The 25,754-nt window shown below is 42.9% G+C and overlaps 1 protein-coding gene across 1 annotated transcript in view; it reads left to right on the top strand.

Moving 5' to 3' along the window:
- The window catches only part of Hunk (hormonally up-regulated Neu-associated kinase), a 107,919-nt gene that overhangs the window by 25,840 nt on the left and 56,325 nt on the right, over positions 1 to 25,754 (top strand). The window contains exon 2 of the mRNA XM_013149710.3: positions 12,924 to 13,216. Coding sequence (XP_013005164.2) covers positions 12,924 to 13,216 — 293 coding nt within the window. The remainder of the gene's footprint in view (positions 1 to 12,923; positions 13,217 to 25,754) is intronic.

Genomic DNA, 25,754 nt, shown 5'->3' with positions numbered 1-25,754 from the left:
TTGCAAGGCAGGCACTTATGCCGCTGAGCTAAATCCCCAGCCCCAATCTGTGTTTAAAAAAAAAAGGAAAAGGAATCTAAGCTGGAGTTGTAGGACCTCGGCCAGGCCCTGTCTACGCAGCCCTCTTCCCATTCACGTGAATGTGCAAACACACACCCACCTCTCTCCCAGGTCTTGCCTTGTCCTCTTGTGCATTCTGCGCCTTTCCCGAGAGCGTTCCGGAAGCAGAGCGTTCCGGTTCCCATCAAGCAGAAAAGAGGCTGCAGGATTTATGGAGTCCTCACAGGAACACAAATTCTGCTTTATTCAGATTGACAGTGTAAATGCACATGAATAAATCGGAGCAGAGTGCGGAAAATGCCTGGTTTCTCTTCCTGGTGAACACAGGCAGGGGCTGGTCCTGGCTCCTGGAGTGTGATTTAAGTGGAGAGGAAGGAAACCTTGTGTTTATGTGCTGTGGGAAGGCCATATGCAAAGGGGTTCTGGGGACTTCATGGGAATGGGTGGCCAGTGGCCCTGGGGACTGGGAGGCAGGAGCCGTGCAGGGATTCCTGTGCTCAACATATCTGTGCCCAGTACATATTTGCCCCTCTGCTCTCCTTGCCTCCCCTTTTCTCCCCTCCTGTCCTGTTCTTTCTTTCTTCTTTCCTTCTTCCCTCTAAATACCACCTGTAGCTGTCCATTACATCCTAACCCCACTGTGTAGACATTATTGCTTGCTGGGTGGTAACTACCGTGAACAGATGGTCACTATGCCAAGCATGTTGCATGATCCCCTCAGCCACCATTAGCATCCTCAGGTCACTGAGGAACCTAACTGATTGAGATTTATGGAGGTAAAATTTCTTTCCTGGGATTCCTTTGTACTGGTGCTCTGGAATTTCATCTTTGGGTTCTAAAAAGGACAATTTAATCCTCGCTACACTGTGAAGGTTGGGTCATCTCACATGTGTTTTGCAGATGACAAAATGGGGCATTTCTTCATATTTTCCTTTACTGGACTTTTTGATTGAGTGCAGAGAGCGGCAGAGCCTACTAAGCTTATGTAAAGGCAATGCGATGTGAAGTTTATTGTCCCTGGGTGCAGGCAGACAGAGGGCAAAAAGGTCATCTGTGTGGTACGGAGAAAAATGGAGCCTTTTTTTAAAGGGCTTGGACAAAGCGGACCAGGGACCTTTGGTAAGGAGATCCAAGCAAACATCTGTGGTCAAAGTTCTCCAAATGTCCTGATGCTGGGAAGACCTGTGTTCTGTCTTATCTTTCTTTTATGACATCCTGTCCTGTGTTTCTTGATAGCAGCACTTGTGCTGGGACAGAACAATGTGGTGGCTGAAAGAAACAGGTTGAGTGCTGGGAAAGTCATGTTCGAGGTGTGTCTGACTGCTAGTTCTTAGCTTACTGGGTCCTGGGCTCACTGGATAAATGATTTGTGTATACCTAGGCAGCCAAAATTTTGTTGTCTGCTCTGGTCACTGTCTGCCATAGGTGGCTATGGAACACGTGAAATGTGCTGAATGTGGCAGGCATGCTCTGAATGTAAAATACACAGACATAGTGCAAAAAAAATGTTAATTAATTTCACCTGTTCCTTTTGCCTTATTTTTATGTGGATACTGTGTGGCTGTGTTGGTCACACAGCTGTGGACATGGGCTGAGCTGCGATCTCAGGGATGCACCCTGAACCCTGGGGGTCCTGCGTGTCATTGTTGTATAGGACATGCTCACATCCAGGAGTGGCTGGTGACAGTAATTTTTCCTGACTAGTAATTAATAATGTCAATGTCGCTATGGGCCGGATGTTTGGGAAATCTGGAAGATAATACATAGATGTTCTTGAGAGTAGAGTCACATGTTCACACCACCATGCATTCACTTAACACTGCTGAACTGTACACTTTCAAGTGTGGATGGTGCTAAATTTTGTGTGCTTTTTGCCGCAGTACAATTTTTCTTAAATAGAAGAAAACTTAAGCACTATGATATGACTGCTAGGTAAAAGTGTTTAAAGCATATAAACTTGATTTGACCAAAAGCAAAGGGGCTAAATGAAAATGGATAGAAATGAGTCAAAATAAAATTTGTTTGGGGGTGGGTGGGAGAGAGGGGAAAGAAAGTGGGGGGTTCCAGGTCATGCAGGATTTTAATTTTTTTAATAGGCAATCTGGCCTTTCACTGACAGATTTCCTAGCAGAGATGATGATGATGATGATGATGATGATAATTATCCTTGAGAAGAAAGACAGTGGGGGTGGGGGTGGGGCTGTGTGTGAAGGAAGGAAGGAACAGAGGCAGTGGGGGTGCTGGGAAGGCTTAGAGGCTGTGAGCTACAGTGGTGGGACTGGCCAAGAAGGGAGCTTCAGGGAGGAGCCTGGCATAAGGAGGGGACTAGAAAGGGCGGAGTTCAGAAATCCAGGGGAGCCTGCACTGTCAGGACTGAAGCAGAAGTAATTAAGAGGTGCTGAAAAAGAAAGGCAACCCATCAGTCTAGCAACAGGGGTTTGTCTCAGGGAGGGGCGTTGTATTCTCTGAGGGAGGCTGGGAAGGGAAGGCTGGAGTGCAGGCCACCCACTTTGGGGTGTCCGATGCCTGGTAGGGGGGCTGCTTATTGCCCCGAGTTTAGTGCAGTGAAAGGAACAGTTGTGCCAAGCCAATCCATTAACTTCTGGATTCCTGGGATCTGTTTGCTTTGAGATTTGTAATTCAAAGCTTCTTTTCCGTTGCGTTGTCACTGATTTACACTCTGGTATAGAGTAGAAAATGCTGCTGGTAGAGTTGATGGGGATTCCAGACAAGGACACTGAGGGTTTTGTTTTTGTTTTTGTGTTTTAGCCAGTATATTGATCTGTTGACTTCAGAGGCCAAGCATTGTGGGAAACACTGTTGCAGACAGCTGAGTTAGTTAAAAATATTATAGGCAGTGAGACAGGGCTAGGTCCTCCATGGAGCCAGTGCAGAAGTCCAGATACCTTACAACTGTGGGGGAGACAGACACCTGCTGTGGGCCAGGCCTCAAGACAAAAGATCAAACAAATGCATCCACATCCTACGGATTGGTAATCTAAATAGTTCCCTATCTCCTGAGGAAGTCTGGAGTCATCATTCCAACCCCCTAAGGGTAAGAGTCATGGCTGTCTGAGAATGCCCGATTTTTATGTGACTTGCTCCCCCATGTGTCCCCAACTTAATCAATTTTATCTAAACTGTTAATCTTACTGTGATAACTCAGACCCCGGTATAAAATCCAAGGAAGCAAGAAATTAAAATTTGGGAAGCAAAGGCTTTATTTCCAGGCCTGGTGACACAGCCTCCAGGAGCCAATTTGGAGACTGTGCCCCTCACAGCTAAAAGTCAGGGCTTTTATCTTGTAAATGCACAAACAGCTGCTGGTCACACAATGTAAGGAGGGGGATGGGGGTGTGGCACACTACAGAAATGGCGATTACATGTCTTGGGAAGGGCAAGATCAGGTAAGGGTTGTGCTAGCAAGCAAGTCTAGCAAGTTTAGATAAGAAGAAATCTTGTTTTTTCCTAGCAAAGAATAGAGAAGTCTAACAGCAATTAACAACCTTAGTTACCTTACTTTAGCACCACAACTGTTATTTGTAGAGGGCAACAATGGTTAAAATATCAATTAGGTAAGATTTTACAATTCTTTACACAGGAGAGCATTGATTAACATATCAATTAGGTCATCCAAAAGGAATAGGGAAACACAGACAATAAGACCAAGTTACAGGTATTGCTATGATACAAATATAACGAAGCTATTTTTGTGAAGAATAGTACAATCTAATACAATCTAATGCAGTTAACACAATTTGTGACGGACTGCCAGTTAGAGAAGAGGGTTGTCAGGAGCTATTACCTCAGGCCTTTGTTTTATAGCCTTTTAGGGAGTTAAAACTTAACCTAGTTAGATGGGAAGGGGGAAGGGGAGGGAAAGCAGCAGGCGGGCTTATACAGAACCGACTTCGGCGCGATAGTTAGGGGGCCTTAGGTTGTAACACTTACTGGCTAACTATGGTTATGTCCTACCTTATGCCCATCTGCCCTGTGAGTTCCCAGTTTCCCCCTACTCACCCCATGATTTTACTCTATAAAAGTCTCTGGAAAAGACAGAGTCTTGGGCAACCTGCCTGGGACCCCTTCTGTCTCTCTCTCAGACAGAGCTTTCTCTCAGTAAATATATTCTGCTCTTAACCTCTATTGTTCCTAAAATTCATTCTTCAATTTTAGAGGACACAAACTCGCGGACACAGTAGGTTGGGAGTTTCATTCCCCTGTATCAACACCACGATGAATTACACATGGTCTCCAGAAACTTGTATTTGATTGTCAGCTTGGCCTTTTGGATGCTTTTCCAAAACCACAGAGAAGTGATGTCTTAGAAGCTTGGGTGAACCCCCACTGTGCAGGAATTTGGGGTCACTCATGTGTGCCTTGTCCTCGTAGGTCATAAATGCATCTTGACTATGATCAAGGAAGAATGCACACTTATTTAAGTAGCAGCTTTTAATAAGGATCCCAGTGATCACCCAGCAATCTTCCCTTGTCTGTGAAGCCCAGCTTGTCTTGCTACCTCAAAATGCTCCCTTTTATTCCACTTTCATTGTTTGTTGGAGGAACCAATATCTCTTCCCCCTGGTGGGGTGTGTTTCCAGGGTGATTTGCTCAGTGAATTGGAGCTGGAGTCGGTGGGTACAGGGTATCCTCTGGAACTGGGCTTCAGAAGTCCAGTGGGTGGGTGAGAGAAGGTTTTCCAGTCCTGCACCAGCAGCTGGGTTTTCCTCTACTCAAAATAAAGTTGTGTCTTTTGTCTTTACCTATGCAGATTATGTCGGTGTGGGCAGAGATCTGCCCTGATGAGTTCTGCTGTTCCAACTGAGGGAACATTCTCACCACCACCCTCATTTTCAAATGGATTGACAAAAGGATGAATTAAAATGCTCACCACAGCAGGAAGGTGGCCGGCCAGGAGCTAGGGGTCAGAAGCAGTTGAGCTGGGCTACACAAATAGCAGCAGTTAATGGCCCCATAAAAGACAACCATGTGTTTGCTCTCTAGCATGGTTCCTTGAGAATCAGAGGAATGCTGAAATTAACTATAAAGCAGGCATAGAATATTTTCTGCTTCTTGTTAAATGCATATCATCCACACGGGTGCACGTTCCACTTGGATGCATTTACATACATCGTTTCTTTGAAAAAAGGCGTGAAACCAATTTATGTGCAAAACTTCCCGCTGGGTCATGCCAATAATCGCGGCAGTTTAGCCCTTTTCCACTGGATTCAGGCTTGGGCTGAAGTGGAGAGTCCTGGGCCTCCTGTCATTATTGTCTTTCTGTCTTTTGAGGCCACCTTTTTTGCTTACCCTGCTCAATTCAATTCACCCAGTGTTGTCACCCCAATTTTTTTTTTTGCTTGTTTATAGTGAGACTGCAAAGCCAGTCTTACTAATAACTTTGTCTTCTGCTTGGGCTAGCATTTAAAAAAAAGGTACCAGAGACTGGAGGGATATAAGTACTGTCCTGGAGACTGAAAATCAGACATCAAGGTGTCAGGCAGGTTTGGTTTCTTCTGCTGCTGCTCTCTTTGTTGTGTAGATAGTCATCGGCTCACCATGTCCTCACATGGCCTTTTTCTGTGTGTGCATAGAAAATAAAATAAAATCACCAGTTCTATTAAATTGGGAGCTCTTACAACCTCATTTAACCTTAATTTCCCCCTTTAAAACCTTGTCTCCACATATAGTCACACGGAAGATTAGGATTTCAGCCTATAAATCTGGCAGGGAACACAATTCAACCCAGATGAGATCTGGTTAATAGAATTCTCTTTTTCCAAGTGCACTTGGATCTATTTACTCATCCAAGAAATATTTGTTAATTGGGTGTGGTGGTGTACACCTGTCATCCCAGCACTCTGAGATGCTGAGGCAGGAGAATCACATGCTTGAGCCTAGCTTGTGCAACTTAACAATTTAAGAATTTGAGAACCTTACTGGGGATGTAGCTCAGTGCAGCCCTGGGTTCAATCCCTAGTACTAACAACAACAACAACAACATATTGAATCAATGTTGTTTGTGTGTAGTCCAGTTTCGGACACCAGGACCATGTTCAAAAGGAATTGACTGTCCCTTCAGGAGGCTTGGGTTGGTCAGGCAGATCCTGCCCTCAGGGAATGGGATTCCCAGGATTCAGGGGCATAAGTGCTGTGGAGAAGATAGGCTAGAGGAAGGGAACTGTGCCAGCGTTGTGGCTCTGAGTACACTGGTCAGAAAAGCCTTCCTAAAAGCAGACATTTCTACAGTCTTGGAGGTGAAGGTGTTCTGGAAAACAGGATGCAAGGAATCTTCAGTAGTGCAAGAAACCAAGCAGGCACTAGAAGAGGTGGTGAAAGCCAAATCCTTTCTTAGCTGCCTTGATCTGGAGGAGAGAAGTTCTCCAGATTCTGGGTCCAGGTCAGCAGGAGGGAGGCTTTTACAACCTGTTTGAGTTAGTTTGGGTGAGAGTCCTAGCAGAATGTAATTTTGTAGAAGCAGAAGGAGTGTGAAGTTGTGTTTTCTCTCTCTGCCGAAGGGCTCATGGACTTGTAGGATGCTCAGATGGTCTGTTAAGTCTGCTAAGACTTCAGTAACAATATACCCTAGACATACATTGTGTGGCTTAAATATTAGACGTTTATTTTTTTCATGGTTCTCAAGGCTGAAGTCTGAGATGGAAGTGTTAGCATAGTTGGTGTGTCTGGACGTTTTTCTCCTTGGCTTATAGGTGGCTGCCTTGTTGTGTCCTCACAGGGCCTTTGCTATGCATTATCAGGGTGAGGGGAAGAAAGAGAAAGAGGGACTCTAGTGTTTCTTCCTTGGCTCATATAGATACCAGGCTTTTTGGATCAGTGACCTGATCCAAATGCAGCCACATAGGTGTTTGGACTTTAGCATATACATTTCGGGGGAGACAGGGTTTGCTTTACAATAGAAAATGATTTTGAACCACTACAAAGGACCAGAATTGCTTCCCACAAGTGAGTATGAAGTGCCATGATTGATAGGATACAGTTGTTCCCTAGGACAGTATCAGGTGTATTTTAAGTACTCAATAAATGTTGGTTGTACAAAAGATTAATTTCAGTTTAACATACAGTGCTCAATTAGAAGCCAAAGTGTTGTGGAATGAAAGCTCTTTCTTTGACTCATTTCCATGGTAAGGAGAAATTCGGTTAGTTAAGGCCTCCCATTCTCCGTGCTTTTGGTGATTTCAAACATTATGCTGCACAAGTGCTTTGATGAATGGATGAACTTCCTAAGATACAGCATGCACTGTATAATGTGTAAAACATGTATGTGTGTTTTTGTGATATTCAGAGGGAGTCTCTTTGACCCATGCTTTTTTCTTTCTCTCCGTCTATGGAAGAGCCATTTTACAGCTGACTCCTCATTTTGGAGATTGGATACATCAACAATTTTTTTTTGTCTTTTTCATTTTTATTGGTACCGGGGATCGAACTCACGACTTCACGACCGCCTGCTTGCAAGACAGGTGCTTATGCAGCTGAGCTAAATCCCCAGCCCCCAACCATTCTTGATAATGGCTCAGTAATGAATTTTAAAGGAAGTGAAGGGATGAATTCAAGATGAAGGGGTGAATTCAAAATCCCTTTAGCTCTGATCCTATGTAGATAGTCTCAGCTAAGTCAATATTTAAAGAAGATGGGAGGTTAGACTCACAGAGGACCACTGCCTTGGGATTTAAAAGCAATTCTGTTTCAGAGAGTTTGAAACACTGAAACATGGTTTGAGCTTCTTGTTTAATGTGCTATAACTGTTATTTAAGGAAATGCAGTTTTCTGGCTGATGACCTTGAGTTTGAATGTTTTCCTGCTCTATCTATGGGCTGGTTCATTGGAAGTAGAATGGTAATGACGATAATTGCATCAATTTAAAGAGGACTTACTCTGTGCCAAACAGTCTACTAAGCACCCTGGGTACATCATCTTAGGGACCACTTGGTTTATGGAAATACGTACCATTACTGTACCTAGATGATTTTGGGTATCGTTCGTTGTACAGCAGTTTTTCTCCTGATATAAAACAAACGCCAGGCATGAATCCATTTCTTGCAGTTGGTCCCTTTGTTCATGGATTGGGATTCATGTGTGTCCTTTCCTCTCCTATCTTATGTTGGAGGAGAGAGCCAAACTCTCATTCTGTGCAGATCAGATCTTTCCATCAGTTCCTTTCCTTCTTTAGGGATTCCCACGTCTCCCCTGTAACTTTTATGTCTCCTCCTCTGTAGCTACTGTCTGGTGATTATAGACTCATTCATTTTATAGCCTTGGGAGACTTCTGTTTCCTTCTTAAGCTTAACTATTTATTTAAAAGTTGGTTTGCTGATTTTTATCCATCACTAATAGGCATCTTTTTTTTTTTTTTTTTTGGTTGGGAAGGGAGGAGGGATGATGTAGAATTCCCATATTTTGAGACATGCTGTTCCTTAATTAATGAAAGAACTTAATGAATAATCTTTCATAATCTGTCATAGATTGGAGCTGTGCAAGACTTTGCTACTTATATGGTTGGAAGTGTGGGGGCAATATTTGAAAACAGATTCCTTTGTAAAATTTTGGGAGGTTTTGCAACTTGGATTCATTGAAGAGCTAGAGTCTGATTTTACAGACATTTTATAGAATTTTCTTCCTTCTTTCCTTTCTTTCTGTCTTGGTTACTTTTCTCTCGTGTTTAGATAAAATACCTGACACCCAAAGTGAATGACTTGGATGTTTTAGTTAGCTGGCTCCAAGGCAAGATAGCATGGCAAGGCAGCCATTCAAGGCTACCACAAACAGCAAGAGTGAAATGGGCAAAAAAGGGGAGGAAGACACGCCTTCTTTCTGGCCTCACACTGTATGTTAGGTCCACCCCTGGGCAGGTGCAGCACTTACATTGCCAATCCCAGCACTAGACAACAAACCAATCATAAATGCTAGAATCAGCCATGTCCATTATTGCATGAGGCTTGGGGGAGGGGCTCCTGATACAAGCCATAACACTTTCTTTCTTTCTTTGATGTGCTCATGAGGCTAGAGTAGAGCTCTAGCTCAGACTGACATCTTCCCTCCTTCCATGACACACACACACACACACACACACACACACACACACACATACACACACACCCTCACTCCCTTAGACTAGATTGAGAGTTCCTACGGGACATTGCTGTAGCTCTGTACTGGCCACTAATACTCTCTTTCCTTTTGTCTGGAACATACTATATTTGCTTATTTTAGTGTCATTGAATAGCAGGTCTACTTTTACTCTTTGCAACTCTCCTGCCTAAAGCAGTTTATTTTTCAGCTACAGATCCATCATTGCACTGAGCTTTTACCCTGACAGAATCAATGTTGGATCTGTTTTGCCTGTTAATCTCAGATTGCTGTCAAATTAACTTCAGTGCCTCCCTTTGCCAATCATTGGTTGCCTTTCCCTTAATATCGCAGTCATTTCTTTTCCATATTTGTTGTTATGGGTGAAGTTGATTAAATGGTTTTGTGTAATCATGAACATCATTCCACATTCACTACTGTCAGTGTAGGAGGAGGGTGAATGAAAATAAGCTAGTGATGGGAAGGTGGCTTGAGTTCAGGGTTTTCATAGACAGTCTCTTGGCCAGCAGAACTTGGAAACCAAGATATTGAATGATGATGGGGGACACACCAGTTGTGTTACTTTCTTGAGGCTGCTCTAACAAATTACCACAAAATTGGTAACTTAAAATAACAGAAAATTATCCTCTTGTTGCCTGGAGGCTGAAAGTCTGAAATCAGTTTTATTGGGCCAAAGTCAAGATATCAACAGGGCCATGTTCCCTCTAGAGAGAACATCTGGGAGATCTGAACTTTGCCTTCTTCAAAGCCACTGAAGGCCACTGGCTGGGCTTTTGGCCATAGCAGTCTTTCTTTCCTTCACATGGCCTTCGTGTGTGTGTGTGTGTGTGTGTGTGTGTGTGTGTGTGTGTGTCTGTCTGAGATATCTCCTCCCCCTTTCAAGGCCATTATTAAAGGCTTTGGGGACTTGTGAGTCAATGTGTAATTTGTGCATCTTAGGACCTTTAACTTCATCATATCTGCAGGGACCCTTTTCCTAAATTGGGTACTGTTTACAACTACCAGAGTTTGGGATATGGACCTGTTTTTAGGTTTTTCAGCTCTTTGCAGAGGCCTTTGTAAGATGGCCCAAAGCTGGAGCTGGTGGGAGGTGGAAGAACTGGGTGGTTTTCCCTGGGGTGTTTCCCATTTCCCAGTTGGGTCACACATTCTTGCTCACCTTTGGGAACAGGAGGTTGAGGGGCAGAAAGAAGAGCAAGAAATTAAGAGAAGATGGGAGGCCATTTGGAAACAGTCCCTGACTTCAGATGGTGTAGCCCAGGAGTTTTGAACATTACGCTGGTGTGAAAATAATCTTAAGTTCAGTAGAAATCGTCCTTTGTTGCTTTGCATTTTGATCTCTCCCTGGACTAGCCACTGTGGTACAGTCCTCTCTCCATGCTGGGCAGCAGCAGTGCGCTCACTACCAGTCAGCTGGTTGACCACAAGGAGGAAACAGTGGATGTGCTATAGCACCCTGTGTCAATAAACTGAGCTGGTCCATGGGTTGTGGAATTCAATGCATTTTTCACTTATGGTATTTTTGGTTTATTGTGAGTTTATGGAGATGGAACCCTTGAAAAATCAAGGAGCATGTATACTGTGTCACCCAGAAGTAGGAACATATAAGAAGAATCCCTCTCCCCAAAAAAGGCCAGGTGAATCCACCTCAGTCTGGTGTGTTGGAAGTAAGCACTGTTAGGATTATGATAATCATAGGGTTGTGATCATGATGGCCAGCTTCTTGGAAGAAGCCACCTGTGCTCAGAGTTCTGTCTATAGGAATTGCTACCACAGATACTTATTCACAACTTAATAGGGCTTCATAGGGATCTTGGAGGTACAAAAACCCAGCATGACTTGTTCAGCCCTGAGTGTGGGGTTCTCATGTGACCTTACTCCCCATCCGTCACATATGGCCTGGTGGGAACAGGGGGAAAGGTGGGTTTATTCAGGAATTTAGGATTTCTGAAGGGGAAGAGTAAGGAGCCGAGAGAGGCTGCAGGTAAAAGGCACATGTATGGAGAGAGAGAGAGAGAGAGAGAGAGAGAGAGAGAGAGAGAGAGAGAGAGACTGTACTACATATGTCTAGCTCAGAAAATGATCAGAATGATCAAAAGTGGCGTATTAGCCACTTTTCTGTTGCTGGGACAAAATACCTGATATATATATATATTCCCCTAGTTTCTTGTGGCTGCTGTAACAAATTTTTGTAAACGTGATGGCTTAATGTAGGAAATGGATTTCTTTAGCAGTTCCTGTGGCCATACAGTCAAAGTATTAACAGGGCTTGTGTACCTTCTAGGGGAGGAACCTGCCTTTTTCTCTTCCTGTTTCTAACCCTAACCTTCTTCATATGGCCTTCTCCTTTCTGTATTTGTGCAAAATTTTCCCTGGTCTCTATTTTGGAAGGACCTAGAGGAGGACATGCAGGGCCCACTTGGGGAATATTGGTAAATCTCATCTCAAAGTCTTTCAGTGAACCATACCTGCATAATATTTTTCCTCAAATACAGTCACATTGATGTGATCCAGGAGTTCATAACTAACTTTTTTTTTTTACTATTATACAACCTAGCACAGGCAATTAACAAGCTAAATAAGTTATCCTAACACCATTTGTGTGCTCTGTTAAAAGAAAAAAGGCTGATGATGTTACTGCCTGGCTTTTAGACTGCTGTTTATTCATAGTGCTTTTAAGATTTTGTTGCCAAAGGGTGTAATTTTTATAACATTGCAACAGAGTCAAGCAGAGATAGAGCTTAATTGTACTTTTCAGCATCTTTCTCCCATTGCCCCAAGAGGATAGATGCAAATATATTTAGAGGCGAATCAGAAGTAAGTATAATTTATAAAGCTGTTAGTACAGCATCTGTTGAATGAGTTGGGCTGACCCACAGCCAGAATGAAAAGTAAATTCTGTGGGCCAGGAATGCTGGCCTGGGACTTGAGACACAGGTCCCCGCTGTGAGGTACAGAGTCCCTCCTCTCCCCAGCTTGTCCTGTTCCCTTCATTGATCATCATCAGACCTTGGTTTTTCTTTGTATCTTTGGATAAAAGCCTTGAAATTCCCTATTAAGACAAAAATTCTGTTGCTTGGAAGAGATAACAGGTTCAGCTGTTCATATTAGCTTTGCTTTGATGACTGAACCACTTCAGAGCTTATCGGTCACTTAGTTTGTAAGACACTGTGTGTGGGGAAGAGGAGCGAGCTGCATTACAGTGATGGAGGTTTCCATCTTACAATGCCAAGTGTTGAGGAACTCGGGGGAGGACCTCTCTCTAGAAAGAGGATGGCTCTTGAGTTGGCCTTTGGTAAAGGCCAACTTGGGGGATTTGAGTGAGTGAAGAGGAAACCAGGCCGGTCCATAGTATGCCTGACAAAATATGCTCAAGGCGCTCAGGCTGCCAGCAGTGAACCCCAAAAAAGCTTTGCCAAGAAATGAGGCTTCCGGTCTTGCTGATTTTAAGGCAGTGCATGATGTGAATTCAGGAGTCTAGGATGACACTGTGGAAGAGGAGTTAGGGTACAGTGCCCTGGTCTAGTTTGTCTGGTAGTGCTTGTGGTTGTACTTTTTTCATTTTCACTTTTTAAAAAAGTATTTTTTGAGATTTAAGTGACAGTGAAGCAGAGCATATCTTCCCTGTATCTGGGGTGATGTTTTGACATTTGTGTGCATTTCGAACTGGTTACCACCAACAAGCTCATTAACAGGTCCATCACCTCAGAGTTATTAGTTAAGATCTACTCTCTTAACAGCTGCTCTTGACTTCTTAGGTGGCCATCAAAGTCATTGATAAGAAGAGAGCCAAAAAGGACACCTATGTCACCAAAAACCTGCGGCGGGAGGGACAGATCCAGCAGATGATCCGTCACCCCAATATCACACAGCTCCTCGATATCTTAGAGACAGAAAACAGCTACTACCTGGTCATGGAGCTGTGTCCTGGGGGTAACTTGATGCACAAGATCTATGAGAAGAAGCGCCTGGAGGAGTCCGAAGCCCGCAGATACATCCGGCAGCTCATCTCTGCGGTGGAGCACCTTCACCGGGTCGGGGTGGTCCACAGGTAAGGCTGTGTCAGGCTTATCTACATAGAATTTTCTAAATGGATACTCTGAGCAAGGCTGAGTCATTGCATCCTCTTTTACAAGTTTTCTACAGAACTGGTCCCACACACTTGTTTTGTAAATTGGATTCACATCAGTGTGGTGTTCAAAGGGCAGAGTGTAAAGCCAGGCTTGTGTCCTGGCTCTGCTCTTTGACCTTAGGCAGCTTACTTCACTTCTCTGAGGATCAGCCTTTTCGTCCGTGAAATGGGAATAATACTTCTCTCTCCATTGATGTTCTGTTCAATAAGTTGATAGAAAAAGCTTGAACAGTGCTTGGTGCTCAGTAAGCACCAGGTAAGTGTGAGGTGCTATTCTTGTTATTCACAAAGTTGGAAGACCAGGGGCTCTGCTTTCTGAAAAGAATCTGGGGTGAGACAGCCTGAGGTTACCACTCACCTGGTGCTGGGGATAGTGCTTCCATTGCGTTTGCTTTCAAACGCTATCTGCTCAGTGGAAGTTTTATTCAGTCGAATTGAATCACCTTTCAAATTGTGGGCTTGCCCTGGAAATCTAGAGCTGTTCCCCAGAAACCACTTTTATGTACATCAGCTTGTTCCCTCCTAGAAAGAGGCTCTACAGAGAAACTGGACAAAAAGAATGTTCTCCAATATTGCTCTTGATGTTGGTTGCCTACTTTGGGTATGATAATAAAATGAAAAAAAAAATGCCCTCTTTCCTTTCCCCCAAATTATTGGTTTCACTAATAAATGCATGGTTCTTCCTTTGTGGAATGCTTAATCACTATTCAGTTACTGAAATAATTAATAATCGTGCTTAATTAATTCTCATTTTAAGAAATATAGTCAAGGCATAAGATATGCATTTTTTGTACAGATGTTTAAACATTTAAAAATTGAGATCTAATTTATATGTACTCTAAAACTCACCATATGAAAGTGTATAATCCAGTGTTTTTAGTTTAGTCAGTGTTGTATTGCTATTCTCGCTATCTAATTTTAGAGTATTTTTATTCCTCTTGAAGGAAACCTTGTGCCATTAGCAGTAGCTTTCCTTTCCACTTCTCCCCTTTTGCTAACTCCTGGCAACTACTAATCTGTGTTTTGTCTCTGTGGATTTGCCTGTTCTAGACATTTCATGTAAGTGGAATGGTTCAGTACGTAGAGTATCTTTTGTGATTGCTGTCTTCTGCTTAGCACAGTAGTTTTCAGTTCATCCATGTTACAGCGTGTGTTTCGTACCCCTTTCCTCTGTACAGCCAGGTAGCATTGCATTGCGTGGACACGTCCCACTGTGTTGATTGCTGTATCAGCTGATGAACGCTTGCGTTGTTTCCACTTTTGGGCTATTATAAACAATGTTGTGACGATCACTTGTAGACAAGTTTTTGTGCAAACATATTTTCATTTCTTTTGCTTTACTGGGTGTGGAATTGCTGGGTCATATAACCACTCCCAACTTAACCCTTTTGAAGAAACATGCATTTCTTGCGAAATTCAACACCCGGTGGCACCTTTTATCTCTCTGAAAGCCATTCATTTTCTGGTCAGTGAAGAAAGCAGTTTGGGGCCATCAGAGCTCTCATTCTTGACAGTCGGAGAGGGCTGTGTCCTCCCTGATGAGACTAACCTTAGAGGTGCTCTGCTTTGTCACTTCTAAGCCCAAGAACCATGAGCCAGCCCTGGCCATGGTTAGGACTCATCCACCGAGAGGAGGGACCGTTTTCACAAACGCCTCTTAGTCACACACACGTTGTCATACAGTCACGATTTATGAGAACTCTTCGGGTTTACATCATCAGTGATGCGTACATTCAGAAATTTGAAGTGCACAGCACTATTTTTGGCTCTTCCCAACAATACCCTGGTGTCACCTGCAGTGTCATGGCACTGCCATTATTAGGAAGATGATGGTCGTAAGGGTGCCTGGCTCTGTCTTTGTTTATTAAGGTGACAGAGGCAGAAACCTCACGAATGAATCAGCTTGGGTTACTGACTGCGAGGGTCACAGCAGAAAATAGAACCAGGGGACTACAAGTGGCAGAGCTTTCTGTGGGACTCAGGATGTTTTTCCAAGGGCTTCGTGCTGTCAAAAATGAGATGAGTGCCGAGTTCCTCAGGATCATGGGGACAACAAAGGAAGATGGAGCGAAATCTGTGCACTGCACACCAGTCTGCTGCAGGAAATTCTCAACAACCCTTTTAAAGTAATTTTAACAAAATCCAATCCCTCTCAGTGCAATTACTGTCAGAATGTCAAAGGAATGAATTTAATAATGTTTTGATAGCAAAGACAGTATGCTGCTTCTCTGTCTTATCTCCAGCTCTCTCTCTCTTCTGTCTCCCTGGAAATATATTCATAATCCGGTAAGGGTGAGAGCTCAGATCTTTGAAAATTTGAGGACAGTGGAAATACAGATTTGGGAGAATTTCTTTGCTTTTCTCCCTAGAAATTATGTCATTGTTTGTCACTGCACCTGGGCATAAGTGATCAGGTGGTCCAGACAGCCCATTAAAATGTTTGCTTAAAATAAATTTATGAGTGGCATTAGCTGAAACTCTTGACTTTGGACGATTCCATAGTACTATTTTTTAGCATCTGTAATTTAGCTTGCCACTGGTTTAGTTTTTACTGTAATCACTTTTGTGTGCTTTTTACTCTACCCCTCTCCTGGGGTGGAGAATTTTGTTCTTTGTGCTGCAAAGGAGGATGAATTTCATTTATTATTTTGAGGTTAGAATTTTTTTCAAGTGAGCGAGGTGGTATATAGCATTTCAGAGAAGCCCTGGAGTACCTGGTGGGAAGATTGCTGAGCAAATAGATCTTATCATCTAAAAGGATTCAGAATAGGGTTTTTCCGGCTGTAGGTAAACAGTGACTTAAAAGACTTGGTTTCCCATCAGCTGATGTTGAGAAATTCAGTTTTTAATTAGGATGATGCTATGCTGTGATGTCACAATCAACTTATTCCTACCACAGCCATCGTTTCCTGTGATATGAATTCTGAATATTTACTTACCTGCCCAGAACAACTTAAATATCATTTAAAAGGCACAAATCTTAGGAACTGGGGAGTAATTCACTGGCAGAGCACTTGTCTAGCAAGCATAAGGCCCTAGGTACTATCCCCAACACAAATATACAAAAAACAAAACAAGACAATCCTGACTCTTTAAAAATTCTATAACTATTATTGTAAGTGGAATTTAAACCCATGCAAGCCGATTTCCAAGTTTATATGAAACTAAACCTGCCTGGCATCTTTGAGTTTTTTGCTATTAATAGGGCTGTTATTCATTTTCACACAGGTAGAGTGTGATCTCACTTTTTCATTATTCCATTTCAGGAATGCCTGAAATACTCCACATTTAAAATATAGCCAGTTTTTTTTTCTTTTCCTCCCCTCCAACATAGTCTCCCAGCAGGATGCCAAAACCTGATGATTTGCCTATTGTATACAGAGTGTTGACTCCTAACATGAATCAACAAGAAGGCTGATTCTGCTGAGCGGCTAATTTGAGATTCATCTGCTCATTCAAAATAACAAAGGCCAATCAAACTGTATAGACCAAACATTAGAGGATAACGCACTACCGCTGCTCTAAGCAGGAAAAGACCAGCCGTGGGCTTGCAGGGTGAGAAGAAAGGGAGTGTGATCAAAGGCTGCTGGAACCAGTGCGTGGACATGTGTCAACTTGGCCACTCCCGGGGCCATGACCTTCACCCATCAATATTGGGAAAGGTCCTTGGAGCTCAGAAGGAATGCAGAGGGAGGGGAGGGGCCCTGCTTTGTTCTTTTGGGTCTGACAAGAAGTGGGCACAACCTGTGTTTTGGTGGGGCATTTAGAAGTTCTTTTACATTGTAAGTCTCCACACGAAAGGAAAGGAGGGAACTCATTTCTGCTTACATCTAGAAACTACTTAGGATCCCGTATCTTTCTGCTAAGAGCAAGCACATACCTGGAGGCCCTGATTGCATCACAGGTTTGGGGTGTCAGTGGTGTTTTTGCCACTTTCTCATCACTGAGACACAATATCTGACACCTCAAAATTAAAGGAGGAGAAGTTTATTTGGGCTGATGGTATCAAAAGGCTTCAGTCCATAGTTGTCTGGTTCTGAAGCGGGCAATGCATGGCAGAAGGATCAGGCACTGTTGACATCTTCAGAGACAGACTGACAGACAGACAGACAGACAGAGGCAGACGTGAGGCGATGGCGAGGTAGATATACCCTTCCAGGGTATGTTCTTAGTGACCTGCTTTTTCTGACCAAGAGCACACTCAGTTACTGAATTCATTAATGTACTAATCCACAGATGACTGTAGCATCCTATAATTCAGTCACCTTCTGAAAGCCTTACCTCTGGACCCATGAGGTCTTTGGGGGACAGTTTAGATCCAAACTCTTGACAATTGTGCTTTGAAAAATGTGATCACAAATGCATGGTATGGTAAAGCCACAGCCTAACAGCACTGTAGATTGGTAAGTGTGGTGGTCCGCAGCATAGACACCAAAGCCTGTATTCACATGTGCCTCTGCCACTTAGAAGCAGAATTGGACACATTTCTCAGGTTGGCTTCTCTTGCCACACCCGCACCATAGGGATAACAGATTATCCAGTGTCCATGATGGTGTGTGTGTGGGGTTAAATAAATCACCTATGTGTTAAATTATTGTGTTATTGTGTGTTTAACACCTATGTGTTAAATTATGTGTTCTTGTGTTAAATAAATCACCTATGTAAAGTGCTAACACTGGGATCCTCTGTAAGGGCGAAGTTTACTGTCATCATTCTGAGTCCCATCTCATTGGTGAGTTCTGGATGCTCAGTCACCATAGCTGTCTTCTGTTGGTGCTACTCTTTCCATCTTTTTTTTTTTTTTTTTTGTCTTTTTCCTTTTTATTGGTATTGGGGATCGAACTCACGACTGCCTGCTTGCAAGGCAGGCACTTATGCCGCTGAGCTAAATCCCCAGCCCCTACTCTTTCCATCTTTGTATGACCAAATCCTGCTCACCCTCCAGGTAGGTTCCAGCTCCAAGCACACTTTGCCTGGGAAACCCTCCAGGCTGGGTGCTGTCCTGGTCCATGGTCCCACAGCACCCTCCATCTGCCTTTCAAACATGTATCTTAGGATTTTTTTAAATTTTAGAGTGAATAAAACAGAACAATAAAACAAAACAGTGATAAGACAGTGGGAAATCCACAATAGTTACAATATTGCTTATTGGTAGCCTCTAAATAGTTGCTCAGACTACTGGCTTGCAAAGTCAGTCAAACAATATACGCATTAGGTTGTTTCTTTACTTCAGTTGTTATCAACTCAGCCTGTGTTCCTGTGAATCAGCTGGTTGCTTAGGGGTAAAGGGTGGGAGTGGGAGCTGACTGTCTCACGGGGAGTTGGGGCTGTATACATAGCTTCCTCTCATTTCTGCCTGGCCAGCAGGGCCACCGATGGTGCATGGGGGCCAGCATTGCCCCTGCTGGTGCACCTCTTGTGATTCTTTGTCTGTGTGATCTTTGTCTCTTACTCAGGCCATAACTTAGCTTAGCATCCAGCCCAGTGTGTAAGTCTTACACAGTAAGACTTGTGAGATGAATGAAGGGACATTGAAGAATAGCTGGTATCTGAGGTGGCTTTCTGGTAGCCAGTCCCAGTTTTTTTCTGAAGTATTCCATATATCTGGAATCTCAAGGGATTTTCATCGTTAACTCTGTGCTACTTTATTCAGTTTTTTAGGTCACAATTTGTGGAGTGGTTTCCTTTTAGCAGCTAGCTCTTTTTTATAAACAATTTGTTTCTGGAACATTATGGGAACTCAATAAAGATTTCATTTTGAATAAATAAATCAGATCCATGCGTAACAAATTATTCTTGTGTTTTATCAACATGCCCATGCTATAAATAAGTCAAAGATTTACAAATCATTTGGTTTTAATACAATGCTTTTGAAGATAAGACCTTCAAACTCTTGTTCACTACAAAATGCCTATTGCCTTGGGGATTTATATGCTTTTCTTGGATGCTTTATCCTTGGCTTATTGCTAAAATCCATCTTGTGGTTGTCCCCACAGGCAAAACTTTCTCTCCTAAACTTAATCCTGTCTGGGTTTTGTTTAGCCTTTGCTAGGCCCTCAGTTTAAAGGGTTAGGAGCCTCAGGACTGTTTGCTTGTCACCAAATTCATCACCCTTTTAAGCCTTTGGTACAGTCTTTTCTGTTCACCTCATCCTAGAATCTTTTCTTCTTGTAGGGTGAGGGTTGAGCCCAGGACCTCATGCATGGCACTTTAGAGTCTTTAACTTTATTGTCCTTTCCTCCAGCCTCCCACCGTGTAAATGTAACTGTTAGGACTTGTGTCCTCTTCGAGCGGCCTGCCAAACAGGCAGGCATGCATAGAGTCATTTCCTTAGCTAGCAGCCCTGTCCAGGAGGCCTTTTTCAGATGTCATTTTTCAGAGAAGAATCAGAGGCTCAGGAGTGGAAATTGTTCAGGGATGGTCGGCTGACTAGTTAAAGAGATTGCTGTGTGTTCAGGTCTGTCTCTCTTTGCCTCCTCAGGCTGGTCAGCTGTCTAACTCCAGAAGACAAATTCTTCCATTTCTTATCCCTCCTTAAATCTTAGCCACCTCATTTTTCTGCCATTTAGTTCTCCGCTTCCATCTTGCATTTCAGCTCTGAATGTCTTCTGCAGTCTGTTTCCAGAGTTCCTCCCCCGTGTCCATGCCTCCACTTTGTTGGGGTCCCTGACCCATCCTTCATAGCTGGGCTATGGGAGAAATCTTCCTCTGTTTCCATCTCACTTGTATGTGTGCACACACATATGACAACCTCCATACTGTGCGCATAGTACAGTATGGTACATAAATGATCCCACATTGATATATGTGTACACTCACGCATATACATGTAGATATATGCACATTCCCATACATGCGTGCTTGTGTCCTCCCAACATGCATGCATGTGTGCTTGCACTTGCATACACAGATTCATGTGAACTCACAAATACTCAGGTGTGCACACATGTGCACATACATAGCGTCATCTGTTGCTTCCCTGCTTTTGTCTGTCTCTTTGCTTTCCAAGGTCTGAGTGGCTGCACCTCCTATGCTTTCCTCAGCCAAGTCCTGAATGTTTGTCTCGGCAAAAATCTTTCCTGACTCTCTTCCTTGAACTCCTCCATCTGGAAAGGCAGTGACTGGAAGTCATTGTGGCCAGTTTCCAAGCCTTTGAGATGACCATCTTTAAAACAATGCAAGGACACGTTAGGTGGGGGAAAGGGAAACACACGTGATCACCTATGGGTGAACTTTTAGTTGTTAATAATAGCCTGTCTGCACTTGTTCCTTTGACAGAGCTGAGAACAAAGGGCCTGTGATTAGGTGATGCCTGAGTGGGTGTGGAGACCTCTTCCCTTGGATCCTCTCTGCATCTCTGGAAAAATGTCCCCACACACTATTCAGTACAGCATCAGTTCTGCTCTACTGGGCATGTTTTCCTGGCACTGTCCAGTGTACAGAGAAGGGTCTGGTAGCCTTTCCTTGCCTGTGCTCTAGTGACCCTTTATTGCTGGGCTCCCTCCTCATGCTTTGTCAAAGGTCCCGCCCATGACTTCTCCTCACTGGTGCACTGGTACTTGTCCGTGCTCTGAAGATACCCCAGTCTCTCTAGCACTAACCTGGAGAACCTATCTTCAAGTGCCACCTTCCATTACTTTATGTCATCCATCCTTGGGTACAGCCTGCCCCATTCCTTTCTTGTTTTCCTAAATATATTTTTTTTAGCATAAAAAGGAAAAGTTTTTTTATTTTTCATTTTTAAAAATTCTTTTCAATCAACATATTGCATATATTTATGGTGCTTTAGTCATTTTCCTGTTGCTGAGGCAAAATACCTGACAGTTGCAACTTAAAGGAGAGTTTTTGGCTCGTGGTTTCAGGGGTTCAGTCAATGGTCAGCACACTCCAGAGCAGAGAGGATGATGAAAGGACCTGTGCAGAGAAAGCTGCTCAACCCATGGCTTCCAGGAAACAGAGAAAAGAGGGGAGCCAGGGATGAGAGCATGAGCAACCTACCCACCTCCAATTAGGCCCCACTTCCTAACAATAAATTCAGCCATGAACTCATCAATGGATTAACTCACCAATGAGTATAACACCCTATGATCCAATCACCTTCCAACCTCTGCATACTTGAGACTTTTGGGGACATTTTAATCTAAACTATAACACTGAGGTATAGTATGATATTTCTGTACATAATAGGATAATCATTTACCTCAAATGTTAGCCAATTGTTTGTGGTGAGAATATTGAAAATCTTGCTTTCTAGTAATTTTAGCTCTAAAATAAATTGTTGTTAGAGTCCTTCCACTGTGCTGTAGGACACTAGATCTCATATCTAACAGTACTTTTAGACCCAATCACTACCTCTCTTGATTTTCCCTTTTCTTGGTCCTTCCCAGACTCTGGAAACCAACATTCTGTTTTTCACTTCTATAGGTCGATTATGGAGCTTCCACAAATGATTGACAGCATACTGCGTTTGTATTCCTGTGACTGGATTATTTTCACCTTTAAGATTGTGGTAGTCTAGTGCAAAGTCATGAATTTGATTACCAGTACAAAAAAAAAAAAAAAAAAAAAAGATTGTGGTAGTCTGCTTTCTGTTGCTGTGACAAATTACCTGACACAAGCAACTTAGGAGGAAAGAGATTTTATTTGTTGTTGTTTTTTAAACAGAAGCTCACTATGTATTCCAGGCTTGTCTTGAATTCACTGTGTGGCCCAGGTTGGGCTTTTGGCTCATGGTGATCCTCCTGCCACAGCCTCTAGAGTTCTGGGATCGTGCGTGGTGGGAAAGATTTATTGTATTTTTATCCTGTGTTTATTGCAATACTTTTCACAGTAGCTGAGATATGGACTCAGCCTAGGTGTTCAAACACAGATGAATGGATAAAGAAAATATAGTGTGTATATATAATGGGATACTGTTCAACCATACAGAAGAGTGAAGTTCTGTCATTTGTGGCACCGTAGATGAGCTGAAAGGATGTTAAAGTAAATGAAATAAACCTTATGCTTCTTTGAAGCCCATTTGACCAAGAAAAGACTCTTTTTCACCCATCCGGGACCATTCTCTTTTTCTTCCCTTTCATTTCCAGATGTGGATTAACAGGGAATTTCAAGTCTATTTGCCATGGGGAGGAACTCCCCTATAGGAGCTGAAGGAAAACCCTCCTCCCACTTCTGTCTCCTCTGCCTAAGTCGGTTCATCAGGTCAGGGATCCTGATAACAAGGAAAACTCTCCCCATCGTCACTGGCACACCGTTCTTCTGTCCACACTTCCTTCCCATGGGTCAGCCTGACACTTCACAGGGCCAGGTCTTTCACTCTTGGGATGAGGCCAGAGTAGAGACTGCGCTTTTTATATAAACCACAGGGAGGCTGAACGCTGGAGCCAGTTTCAGGATAAGAGAGACTTGCCAGTGTCTCTTTTTAAAAAGCATGTTGCAGTACACTAACACTGAAGCCTCATGAGTAAATTAACTCTTCCTCTTTTCTTCAAGATGTCTTTCGACTTTGTGATCCCATGCCGAGTGCATATAATTCCAGTGACTCGGGGGGCTGATGGAGAAAGTTTGTGATCTTGAGGCCAGGCTAGGCAGCATAGCATGACTTTGTCTCAAAAACGAAGTAAAACAAGCAAAATACCAAACAACTGAAACCCTCAAATCAACTGTGTGATCTCCTGGGATCACTTGTGGTCTCTGTGACCCTCACTGAGGAGCTGAGCAGAAGGTCTGGGTGACCCGCGGTGTGGAAAGAACTCAGGTAGTAACTGCAGGTGGCTTAGAATGCTTACGGTGGACAGCTGGAGTGAGGGCTTTGGTGGTGGCCACAGCCTTCTTGGTACTATTCTCTGAGGAAGGGGAAACCATCGCTACAGTACTTAACAAGCGTAAATATATGTGTTTAGAGTAGGTTTAGGTTTATAGAGAAATTACACAGAAACTATGGAGAATTCCTCCTACTTGCTTTCTGCCCTGCATTCGCTTCGGTTAATGTTACTTGTTTCAGTTGATGAACCGGTATGGATGTATGAATCTTCACCAAGGCAAGTAGTTTGCATTAAGGTTCATTCTGTGAGGTCCATTTTTATGTGTTTGGACACATATATGATGTCACAGAGCCACCAGGTCACTAGCATAAAAAATGTGAAATCCTCTACACCCCTCTTCCTCCCATTTCCTCCCACTCTCAGCCTCTGGTGGTCACTGATCTTTTTATTACCTCCAGAGTTTGCCCTTTCAAATATCATACAGCATACAGCATTTTCAGATTAGCTTCTTTTACTTAGAAACAAGTATTTGAGGTTTTTCCATGATTTCACACCTCCTTTCTTCTCACTGCCGAACCTTCTAGTGTAACACAGTTTCACTCCTCCTTTCATCTACTTAGGGACTCGTTCAGTGCTCCAGTTAGGAGAAAGTATCAGTAGAGCTGCTATAACCATTTCTGCCCACAAGTTTTCCACTCATTCAAGTAAATACCATCTTCCCTCAGAACCTGCCAGGACCCAAGGGTGTCCCTTATATCATCAAATGGCACAAAGAACCTATCCCAATGCTTCCAGGAACTTTAAATGCTCCCTCGATCTCTTATCATCATACCTAATCCTGTGCAAATGCTATTAAACACTTGTTATGTGGTACTGTTTAATGACAGAGAAAGAGGTTTAGCACGGATGAAAATTTTCCTCATGAATATTTTTGATCTGAAGTTGGTTTAATTTGAGGACGCAGAACCCATGGATAGAGACAGCTGCTTGTACTTAGATGAAAGTGACTTTAAAAATTAAACTTTAAGCCAGGTAGTGACACCGACCTGTAATGTCAGCACTCGGGGGGCTAAGACAAGATTGCCATGAGTTTGAGGGATGAGTCACATAATAAGAGTGTCTTAAAAAACTTAAACCAAAACAAAATTAGATCTTAGAGTCTTTTTCCCTAAAGAGTAAGGTGGAGAGCCATCCTCTCCTTCTTTCAGAAATATTTGACGGTGTACAATATACGGATCACAGGGACAGAGACTAACGTAGCACACGTTTCTGTTAACTAGTCATGGAGCTTTAAGACTGTTAGATTGTTGTCACTGAAATCTGTCACAGACCTGGGCAGAAAGGCTAACATATGGGCACATACCCTCTGTTAACTAAATGTGTTCTATTCATTTTTTGTAAGTGTTGGGAGTTGCTTGCTTTGGGATGCAGTGGGTGGGAAGGTAGCACCTTTGAATTTGTTTCTCATTTTTCCTAATAATTATATTTTTACACTTCCTCCCTTGGTTTCCTGACATTTCTCTCATTTTAAAAGTTTTTTTTTTTTCTGTTGCATTGTGTCTTAGGTTTACTCTTTCATTTATATCGTTTCCCTAATCATTTTAGTTGTTTGTTAGACTTTTGTGGCCCAGAATCACACACTTCTGTTTTATTATTCTTGGCAGTTGCTTTATTTTACCATGCCTCTTTAATCTGTTTATCTCAATAATATTTGTTCTGAACCAAATTTCTCTTTAATGACTTAGTGTGACTTCCATTCTACCCAGGCAAAGACACTTAATTTCACTTGAAACAAACTGTGGCCTCGTGTTAGATTTAAATAGTGCTACCACTATAATAATCAGTTTTCACAGAATCACAGTTTGGGCTGTTGGCAGTGTGTGTGTGTGTGTGTGTGTGTGTGTGTGTGTGTGTGTGTGTGTGTATTTTTAAGTTATGCTACATATTTGAATAGAAGTCAGGTTTATGTGATGTCTTAATTATCTTCAGCAAAGAAGAACGCTTGAAAGAGTCCTCACAAATCTTTCATATTATAGAGGCACAATTACAGTTGCTTTATTTTCAATAAGATACTAGTTGGAGAAGACACATTCACATCATGTTGATCAGCTTTTTGTTCCTGGGGCAGAATGTCTGATGTACACAATTTCAATAAGTAAGGATTTATTTTTGGCTTGTGGTTTCAACCAACGTTTGGTTGGTTCCAAGGCAGAAATATGGTGAAAGGGTGTGGTGGGGAAAGTGGCTCAGTGGATGGTGTCCGAGAAGCAGACAGCAGAGAAGAAGCTCAAGAAGCGTCCAGGGACTCAGTCAGCTGCCCAGTGTCAAACCCCATGACTTACTGCCTCCACCCAAGCCCTTGCTCCTAGTAGCCCAATCAGCTAGGAATGGTTAATCCGTGAGAAACTTGATGACTTCATAATCCAATCACCACTCCAGGAATCTCTTAATCCAATGAAGTTGACAATCAGTATTAACCAGCACGCTCATTAACTTTGACTTGACTTGCCAATCACTTTGGGCACTCTAAAAGTCACCCCAAATGTCTAGACTGCTTTCTGGTAGACAGGAAGCCAAGCCATTTTATGTGGCTTTAGTCACAACATCTAGAACTATGGCCTTACAGTTGCAACAATTTGAGAGACTGAAAGCAATTCACTAAGAGTTAATTCACAGCAACACGAAATGGGTGC

The sequence above is a fragment of the Cavia porcellus genome, unplaced genomic scaffold (genome assembly GCF_034190915.1).
Source record: "Cavia porcellus strain 051 isolate PalLab524CR breed Dunkin Hartley unplaced genomic scaffold, mCavPor4.1 scaffold_7, whole genome shotgun sequence".
NCBI lineage: Eukaryota > Metazoa > Chordata > Mammalia > Rodentia > Caviidae > Cavia > Cavia porcellus.
The sequence above is the reverse complement of the archived record's forward strand: the minus strand, read 5'-3'. Positions and strand labels throughout refer to the sequence as shown.